This window comes from Dasypus novemcinctus, chromosome 13 (assembly GCF_030445035.2).
Source record: "Dasypus novemcinctus isolate mDasNov1 chromosome 13, mDasNov1.1.hap2, whole genome shotgun sequence".
Taxonomy (NCBI): domain Eukaryota; kingdom Metazoa; phylum Chordata; class Mammalia; order Cingulata; family Dasypodidae; genus Dasypus; species Dasypus novemcinctus.
In genome coordinates, this window is record NC_080685.1 from 60,197,814 (window position 1) to 60,208,349 (window position 10,536).

Sequence of the window (10,536 nt, forward strand, 5' to 3'; positions counted from 1 at the left end):
CTCCCATACATCACCCCAACACAAACATCTTGCATTGCTGTGAAACATTTGTAAAAAATTATGAAAGAGCATTGTCAAATATTACTACTAACTATAGCCCATATCTTACATTTGGTGTATTTTTCCGCCAACCCACCTTATTATTTTTTGTTCATAAACCATATAATTTATCTAAAGTGTACAACCAGCATTTGGTATAATCACTGAGTTGCACATTCATCACATCAATCAATGTTAGAGCATTTTTATTACTCAAAAAAAAATAAAAAACAACAAAAAGCAAACCACTATCATACCCATATGTTCCACACTACTAATTACAAATCCTATGATGTGCTTTCACCATTTCTATTCATTTCCAAACATTTCCAAACAACTTTTTACCAATTCTGCAGATTAAACCTTACCTTTCCATTCTGTAACCACATTCTATTCTCGGGTAATTTATATTCTAGCTATTAACTCCATGCATTTGCTCATTATATTTAGTTCATAATAACGAAATCATACAATACTTGTTCTTTTGTGCCTAACTTTCTTCACTCAATGTAATGTCCTATAGGTTCTTCCATGTTCTCATGATTTACAACTACATTTCTTCTTACAGCTGCATAGTATTCCGTAGTGTGTATATACCATAGTTTGTTTATCCATTCATCTGTTGATGGACACTTGAGTTGTTTCCATCTTTTGGCAATTTTGTGTAATGCTACTCTGAACATCAGTGTTCAGATGTCTGTTTGTGTTACTGCTCTCAGTTCTTTTATGTATATACCTAGTAGCAGTATTGCCAGGTCAGATGGCAGATCTATATCTAACTTCCTTAGGTACCACCAAGCAGTCCTCCACAGTAGTTGAACCATTCTACATTACTGCCAACAGTGAATAAGCATTCCTATCTCTCCACATCCTCTTCAACACGTTTAGTTTTCTGTTTTGTTAATAGTGGCCATTCTAGTAGGTGTGAAATGATTTGTATTTCCCTAATAGCCAGTGATGTTAAACATTTTTCCATGTGTTTTTTTGTCACTTGTATTTCTTCTTTTAAAAAAAAGTCTATTGATGTCTTTTGCCCATTTTTTAATTGGGTCATTTGTCTTTTTATTGTTGAATTATAGCATCTCTTTGTATGTCATGGATATTTGACCCTTGATGGATGTGTGATTTCCAAATATTTTCTCCCATTGAGTGAGCTGCTTTTTTACCCTCTTCACAAAGTCCTTTGAGGTGCAAAAGTGCTTAATATTGAAGAGATCCCATTTATCTATTTTTTTCTTTGGTTGCTCATGCTTTGGATATAAGGTTTAAGAGACCCCACTTACTACAAGGTCTTGTGGATCTTTCACTAGATTATCTTCTAGGAGTTTTATGGTCCTGGCTTTTATGTTTAGGTCTTGATCCATTTTAAGTTGATTCTTGTATAGGGAGTGAGGTAGAGATCCTCTTTCATTCTTTTGATTATGGATATCCAGTTCTCCCAGCACCATTTGTTGAAGAGACTATTCTTTGCCAGAAAAGTAGACTTGATAGGCTTATCAAAAATTAATTGATCAAAGAGGTGACAGTCTATTTCTGAACTCTCAATTCAATTCCATTGATCAATGTGTCTGTCTTTATGCCAATACCATGTTGTTTTGACCACTATATCTTTATAATTTGCTTCAAGGTCAGGAAGCATGAGTCCTTTGACTTTACTCTTCTTTTTTAGGATGATTTTGGGCATTTGGGCCCCCTTTCCCTTAAAAACATTTTGGTAATTAACTTTTCTATTTCTGTAAATTTAGCTGCCACTTTGTTGAAATCATTTATTAGTTCTAAGAGCTTTGTTGTAGATACTTCAGGATTTTCTAAATATATTAATAGGATCATGTCATATACAAATAGTCAGATTCTTACAGAAGTAAAGTGAAAAGAATCACCATATCTGATTTTCAGGCTCATTATGTAGCTGCATTGATAATATGGTATGGCCAGAAGGATAGACACATGAATCAATGATACAGATCTATTGGGTGTTGTTGGTGGTGGTATTGGTGTTGTTGGTGTTGGTATTGTTGTTCTCAGTTTTATTTATTTTGCTCTAATTTTTGTTATTTCTTTCTTTCTGCTTGCTTTGGGATTGGTTTGCTGTTCTTTTTCTAGTTTCTTCATTTGTTAAGTTGGATCTTTGATTTTCACTCTTCTTTTTCAATATAGGCATTTAGGGCTATAAATTTCCCTTTCAGAGCTGCCTTTGTTGTAGCCTATAACTTTTGATAAGTTGTGTTCTTGTTTTCATTCATCTCAATAGATTTACTAATTTCTCTTGCAATTTCTTTTTTGACCCACTGATTGTTTAGGAGTATGTTGTTTAGCCTCCATATATTTTCAAATTTTTCCCTTTCCCAACTTTTATTGATTTCTGGCTTCATTCCATTATGATCAAAGAAGTTGCTTTATATAATTTCTATCTTAAATTTACTAAGAACTGTGTTGTGGCCCAACATGTGGTCTATCCTGGAGAAAAATCCTTGAGCACTTGAGAAGAATGTATAACCTGCTGATTTGGGGTACAGTATACTATGTATGTTTGTTAGGTTCAACTCATTTATCATATTGTTCAAGTAGTCTGTTTCCTTGTTGATCTTCTGTCTAGTTGTTTTATCTATTGATCTGAGTGGCATATTAAAGTCTCCAACTATTATTGTAGAGACGTCTAATTCTCCATTCATTTTTGCCAGAGCTTGCCTCATGTGTCTTCAGGAACCTTGGTTAGATGCATAGATATTTATGACCTTCCTGGTGACTTGTCCCTTTTATTAATATAAAATGGCCTTCTGCATCTCTTAACACTTTTTTGCATTTAAAGTCTATTTTGTCTGACACCAGTATAGCTACCCCTGCTCTCTTTTGGTTACTTTTTGTGGGAAATATCTTTTTTCCAGCTTTCACTTTCAGTCAGTTTTCATCCTTGGGTCTAAGGTAAGTCTCCTGCAGACAGCATATGGATGGCTCACGTTTTCTTACCCATTTTTGAGCCTATGTTTTGTTTTTGTTTTCCATACCCCTCCATTATCAACAACATGTATTAATATTGTATATTTGTTATAGTTCGTGAGAGAATGCTCTCTTTTTTTATTTATTTTTAAATTTATTTCTCTCCCCTTCCCCCCTCCCCCCCCCCCAGTTGTATGCTCTCTGTGTGCATTCGCTGTATGTTCTTCTGTGTCCACTTGTATTCTTGTCAGTGGCACTGGGAGTCTGTGTCTCTTTTTGTTGCATCATCTTGCTTCTTCAGCCTTCCATGTGTGTGGCACCACTCCTGGGCAGGCTGCACTTTTTCGCATGGGGCAGCTCTCCTTATGGGGCACACTCCTTGCACATGGGGGCTCCCCTACATGAGGGACATCCCTGCTTGGCACAGCACTCCTTGCACGCATCAGCACTGTGTGTGGGTCAGCTCATCACAGGGTCAAGAGGCCCTGGGTTTGAACCCTGGACCACCCATGTGGTAGGTGGACATTCTATCAATTGAGCTAAATCCACTTCCCAGCCTATGTGTTTTGATTGGGGAGTTCAATCCATTAATATTCAATGTTATTATTGTTAAGGCCATTGCTTCAGCCATTTTATCCTTTGGCTTTCATATGTCATATCTTATTTTTGTCCATCTTTTTATACTTTTGGTTATCCTTTCCAAAAGTCTCACATTTACACTCTCCTCCAAGTCTTTCTCTTTTCTTTTTTTGACTATAGAACTCCCTTTAGTGTGTTCTGCAGAGCTGGATCCTTGTTTACAAACTCTCTTTGTTTCTGTTTATCTGTGACTATTTTAAATTCACTCTCATATTTGAAGGACTATTTTTTCTGGATAAAGAATTCTTAGCTGGCAGTTTTTCTCTTTCAGTATCTTAATTATATCATACCACTACCTTTTTACCTCCATGGTTTCTGAAGAGAAATCCACACTGCCTTTATGGACAAAGAAAAAGGAAGATATCACTCAAAGGAACAAATCAGAGCTCCAGATGAGACACAGGACTTGAATCAGCTGATCAGTGAGGGTCATACAAATCTCCTAAATCAAATCATGGAGTTGAAATACTACATAGATAAAGAAATAAAAGACATTAAGAAGACAATGGGTGAGCACAAAAAATTTTCCAATCTTGGAGAGAAAAATAACAGCTAACAGCTTATGTGAATGAAAAACACAATAAGCGAGATGAAAACTACTATGGGAAGCAGACTTGACTGAACGGATAGAGCATCTGCCTACCATGGGGGGTCCATGGTTCAAACCCAGGGAACTCTTTTTTTTTATTTTATTTCTCCCCCTCCCCCTGACTGCCCTGATTGTCTGTTCTCTGTGTCTGTTTGCCGTGTCTTCTTCTTTGTCCACTTCTGTTGTTGTCAGCAGCACGGGAATCTGTGTTTCTTTTGGTTGCATCATCTTGGTGTGTCAGCTCTCCGTGTGGGCGGCACCATTCTTAGGCAGGCTGCACTTTCTTTCTCACTGGGCAGCTCTCCTTACGGGGTGCACTCCTTGCATGTGGGGCTCCCTTACGTGGGGGACACCCCTGCGTGGCACCGCACTCCTTGCATGCATCAACACTGCATGTGGGCCAGTTCCACACAGGTCAGGGAAGCCCGGAGTTTGAACCACGGACCTCCCATGTGGTAGGCAGATGCCCTAACCATTGGGCCAAGTCCGCTTGCCTGCAGGGAACTCCTTGACCCATGTGGAGCTGGCCCATGCGCAGTGCTGCTGTGCGCAACGAGTGCCATGCCATGCAGGGGTATCCCTGTGTAGGGGAACCCCACACACAAGGAGTGTGCCACGTAAGGAGAGCCGCCCAGCACAAAAGAAAATCCAGCCTGCCCAGGTGTGGCGTTGCACACACGGAGAGATGCAGCAAGATGATGGAACAAAATGAGACACAAATTTTCCATACCGCGTGACAAGAATAGAAGTGGGCACAGAAGAACAGACAGTGAATGGACATAGAAGACAGACAGTCAGGGGGTGGGGGGGGAGGAAGGGGAGAGAAATTAACAAAAAAATACTACAGAGGGGAGCAGATATGGCTCAAGCAGTTGAGTGCCTGCTTCCCACGTAGGAGGTTCCAGGTTTGGTTCCCCGTGCCTCCTAGAAACAAAAAGCAATGGAAAAAAAATAAGCAGGGGTTCAGGGAGTTGGATGATAATACAAAACACAGGAATGTATGGTAGACAGCAGCCCAATCACTTAAGCCACATCCACTTCCCAACTTTATCTTTTAAAAAGGTATTTTTAGGAATTTTCGTTATCATCTCTAATAATACTTTAATGAGAGAGATAGAAATCGCCTTTTAGACAATGTCCTGCCTCATCAGTATAAACACTGCTAAGTGTGTGCTTATGTTCTATGAATTACATAAATATCACATATATTGCATAATAACTATCTTTTAGCTATCCTTCATCATTAACATCATCATAGAATAGCACTCCACAGCATTTTCCTAAATATTATCTCATTTGATCTTCACAACCATGGAATGAGGTACTCAGGATAAACATTACTATCTGGTGAATTTTTTTTTTTACAGTAGTAACTTTGGTGACCTAACTTAGAAGCCTTCTAAATTATGAACTTTCCTAGGCTATACTAGGATACTATGCATCTTTCAGTTTAGTACGGTTGATGTAATTTTGTCTTGTTTGAGGTTTTGGGTCATAAATATAGCCAAAAATGAGGCTATTTCTGTATCTTAGCAGTGCTAATTTTATTCCTCCAGTTTAGCCCAGTGTTTCTCAAATGGAAGCTGTTGATAAACTCCAGGAAGATCATTTACATACGTAAAGTTATAATACTCCAGGTTAACTGACAGGTGGCAAGCCTGGTAAATGTAGGTCATATAAGTGAGATAAATAAGCCTTTTCCACTTTCTGAACCCTGTCCCTTTCTTTCCTCTCTCTTAGATGCTAAAACCTGCTGCAGGGGATTAGGTGGAGCTCAATGGTTTGAGTGTTTGCTTCCCATGTATGAGGTCTGGGGTTCAATCCCTGGTGTCTTAAAAAAAAAAAAAAAAAAAAAAAAAAACCCTGCTGCATCTAAAAAGGGAGGGCTTATGATGAGAGCTTTTAATGTATTTTCTAAAGTAATGATGGAAGTGAGATTTGATAGAGTTGTCAAAAAATTCTTTTTGACATCTATTGTTTAGCCACAGACCTAAAACAGACTTGTCTGTTAACAAAAATGTTGAAATAATTTTATAATGTCATTTTTAAAATATTAATATTTGAAATGATTAGAAGCCCCAGAAGAAATATTTATATCAGTTTGGAGTAGAAAATAGTAAGGAGTAAGATTGGGTTTTATTTTGAAATGCCTTATCCAGATATCTCAGTAAACAATCTACATTTTGTCCTTTTTCCCTCCTTTACAGCATCTTCACCAAGCAAGATTTCAAAATACGGCAGTTTTTCTGATGGTATTATGTGTGTTTTCTTTCGTTATAGTTAGTTGTGCTTGTTTTCTTTTTCCTCTTTGTCCGAGAAGTTTCACGAATCCCATTTAGTAATTATGAAAAAATAGATCTATGCCTCAAGAAGCTTTCGTCTAATGGGTATTAGGATAATCTGCTGTTTCTTCTGTTTCTAACCCATCTCTGCTTTCTTTACTCTTGGTGGAATTTGTGGGTTTTTTCTGTACTAGAAATTAATACTCAAGTAATGAAATAGAAATTCATAGTCTTTTTTTTTTTTTTTTTTTTTTGTACCACTCTTATCATTAGATGACAGTGTTCAGAAATCACAGCTTGGAAACCAGTCCCCATCAACCTCCAGCCAACGTAAGTTCATCTGTTCGATTTTTATGGAGTTTCTAGAATTGGTGATCCATAATTGTTCTTAATTTTTTTCAAAGCAGAATAATTTTAAATTATATTATTTGAAGAATAGTATTTTAAGCTCTTCAGAGGAAAAAGTATGTATTTTACTGACAGCCAAACTCTGTAAGGACAAATTATATATAACATCTGGGTTTCCCCTTTACTATATTGTCCATGAGACCAAAAGTAAAAGTTAACATTGTTATCACTATTGCCATCAGTAATTAGGGATGAGAGACAAACTAAATTTTACCAGTGTTAGTTTGCACTCTACAAAAAGATAAGCAACAGTGCTATTAATCTAAAGGAACAGCTACCTATTATACTGTATAGAAGATGTTCACTTACGTGGTGTCCTTTTCTTTATCCCTTAGTGTTACTTCAGAAACATTCTACCATGGATAAGTAGCTTTTTTTTCTTTTGGGCTTTGTTTTTTTAGGAGGTACCAGCGATTGAATCTGAGAACCTAGTACATGGGAAGCAGGCACTCAATCACTGAGCTATATTTATTCTCCAGATATATGCATATTTATACATATAACTTAAAGCTTATGGGTATGAAATTTTCTTGAAGATGTGATTATTTTATTTAAGGAAGTAAATTATCAGCCCCATTCTTTAAATTCTTTCCTCTTTTAGCTAATGTTTTAAAAGTCACTCTCCCTTGAATCAAAAAGGTATTTATATCTGTCATTTTTTTTTCTAAGTAGAAGTGACTGGACAACCGAAAAATACATCTTTTGTCAAGATGAAGTGGTGGTGGGCCTTTTTACTGATAGCTGCTCTTGTCATTGGGAGTTTTTGGTCCATCCATACTCCTGAGATAGAAACCACTGCTGTTCAAGAGTTCCAGAACCAGATGAAACAACTTATGAATAAGTACCGAGGTCAAGATGAGAAGTTGTGGAAAAGGAGTCTAACATTCCTGGAAAAACATCTGAATAACTCCCATCCCCAGCCTCAGCCTGCTATCTTGCTACTCACTGCTGCCAGAGATGCTGAAGAAGCACTTAAATGTCTGAGTGAACAAATTGCTGATGCCTATTCTTCCTTCCGTAGTGTCCGTGCCATCCGGATTGATGGGGCAGACAAAGCTGCTCAAGACAGCGATACCGTCAAACTAGAGGTAGATCGGGAACTAAGCAATGGATTTAAAAATGGCCAGAATGCAGCTGTGGTACACCGCTTTGAGTCACTGCCCGCAGGCTCTACTTTGATCTTCTACAAGTATTGTGATCATGAAAATGCAGCCTTCAAAGATGTAGCCTTAGTCCTGACTGTCTTGTTGGAGGAGGAGACACTTGGAACCAGTCTAGACCTAAAGGAAATTGAAGAAAAAGTGAGGGATTTCCTCAGAGCCAAGTTCACCAGTTCTAACATGCCCAACTCTTATAATCATATGGACCCAGACAAATTAAGTGGGCTCTGGAGCCGTATTTCTCATTTAGTCCTGCCTGTGCAACCTGAAAATGCCCTGAAAAGTGGCATCTGCTTATAAAGGGTGAGAGAAGAGAAAATCTCATCTCAAGTTCTGAGAATTTTTCAGACTTTATAACCAGAAACAAGATTTAAAACTCTTTTTAAATGAACTGGTTTCTTTTTAAAGGAAGTTAGGTTCTTATGTAAACATGGAACATCTAAATCATTTATTCAACCTAATTACATGTTGAGAGAGTCCTTTCTCTATTTCCATAGAGGGCTTATGTAAAGGGTATCTTAGGAGTGTAAATTATATGCAGTTTTATAGCATATCTCTTTAGATTCTGAGCTGAATCATTATTGACATAGTGTGTGACCAGTGGGAGATCTTGAACTCCTTTCCAGCAAATCCTCCCAATTTTTTAATTTAGATTTTTCACAAAGTTTATTGCGTTATTAGTAAGGCAACTTCCCAAATGCAAGTAGGTTTTCCCATTTTGTTCCCTTTCATGTCATTTTAGGTGTGACTTTCTTAGTCAGCTGCTGTGTATAAAAACAAGAAATGAAAGGTCATTTGGGGTGTCATTTGGACTTTTCTCAGAGAGTGAGAAAGAAGGAGGCAAATGAAAAGAAAAATTGTGGAATGGGAAAGGAAAAGGGAGAAAAAGTCTTCAAGATGAAATATTACAATAAGCAGTTGAGACTTAGTTTAGTCAGATGTAGATATATGAACTCCATTATCTCAGTGAATGGTATTGGGATTTGTGTTTTTACATGTCCTTTATTTTTCTTTTAAGAATTTCTTTTCTTCCCAAGAATTTTTGAAGCATGAGTATCATGAGGCTTAGTATTTGCTCATTTAACTCTTAAGTGTGGGTAAATTTTAGAGCCATTTATTTTGGACATATCCCAGTGCTTTTGTATTGAATTTAGATAATTTCAGGAATTAGTAAAGCTCTTGTTAACCAGGTTCTCTGGGCTATTGAAGAAAGATTTTTTTGTGTGTATCTACTAGTTGCAGCTTAAGTCCTTTAATGACACTCTACAAGAAATATAAAGGTTTACTATGCACATGATAAATTTTAGTAAGAGTGCCTCAAGCCAAAAAGAAAGTGGACCTTATCACATATGAAGACTGTTCAAATGTGTTTCTGTATTGCTATAATATTTTCATTGTAACTTTACATCTATAACTGAGTTTTCTTTTCTATCTACTGCTTTGGTTTTCTTGGAGTCTTATAATTCTAGATTCACCTCATTTTTTTTATTGTCCACAAATCTCTAAACAAAAATACAGTTTTTAGAGTCCTAGAGCCAATCACTGGCTTCATTGTTTGCCTTTTGAGGGTTCTACAACTAGTAGAGAGTGGCCTCATTTGTTTTACTAGGACTACCAGTATTCATAAATCCATACCCCTTACTGTAATTTGTTCCTGACTGTCAAAAGTTAGATTATCTGATTTATTTTATAGAGCATCTAAAGTAGGGGTTTTGAAAAGGCTTCTTTTATACATACATATTATCTGGAGAAATAAATGTTTTTATTAAATGTTTCACTGACCAAAATAATTTTAAAGAAATTAATATGTTACATCTTTCACGAAAAATAATTTAGCAGCTGATCTGTAAATGACTTTAAAAGCTATTTTAGTAATTTAAATAAAGTTACTTTCTTGATTTGTACTCTGTGTTGTAAATTTAATGATTTATACACTTTTTAAAAATTCAAGAGATTTCCTTACACTCGAACAGTTTTAGTGACTTCTGCTAGGAGAAACAAAGGCCAAATGATTAAAGCCATTCACAAGTATAATGAGTTGAAATGGAATAACTGATTTTTTACTTCATTCAGGGATTTTTGAATTATTACTAAAATGGAATTAATTTAAATATTCCCATGTTTGCTTGGTAGTAAATTATGGGTCCTTTACACATGAAAGACTTGACAAAAAAAATCTCTAGAGCTGTGCTTCTCAAATTTTTTTCATTATCCCCTAAAAAGCCTTTTTAGATGTTTTTTCCTAATCATTCCCAATGAAATTTTAATACCACACATATACTGTTCATCTTTTTATGTATTGTATATATATTTGTGCTTCATGCATATGAAAGTCAAGATTTTTTTTTACCCCCCCCCCAAGAATCAATTTTTGCCTCCGTGGAGAATACATATTCAAGAGCATCTATATTTTAGATCCTTATTAAAGGGAAGATTTAATAATTGGAACTAGAGTCTCTAGAATATTGGGCACATTGTGACT

General features: G+C 36.4%; 1 protein-coding gene across 4 annotated transcripts in view; it reads left to right on the forward strand.

The window, feature by feature from the left end:
* The window catches only part of TOR1AIP1 (torsin 1A interacting protein 1), a 32,661-nt gene extending 22,703 nt beyond the window's left edge, over positions 1–9,958 (forward strand). Inside the window, exons 10-12 of one of the 4 annotated variants that reach the window (XM_004461873.4) lie at positions 6,412–6,456; positions 6,760–6,816; positions 7,564–9,958. In XM_004461873.4, coding sequence (XP_004461930.2) covers positions 6,412–6,456; positions 6,760–6,816; positions 7,564–8,354 — 893 coding nt within the window. In that variant the 3' untranslated portion in view covers positions 8,355–9,958. The remainder of the gene's footprint in view (positions 1–6,411; positions 6,457–6,759; positions 6,817–7,563) is intronic. The other 3 variants (XM_004461874.4, XM_004461875.4, XM_004461876.4) reach the window with 3 other exon arrangements.
* The last annotated feature ends 578 nt before the right edge of the window (positions 9,959–10,536 follow it).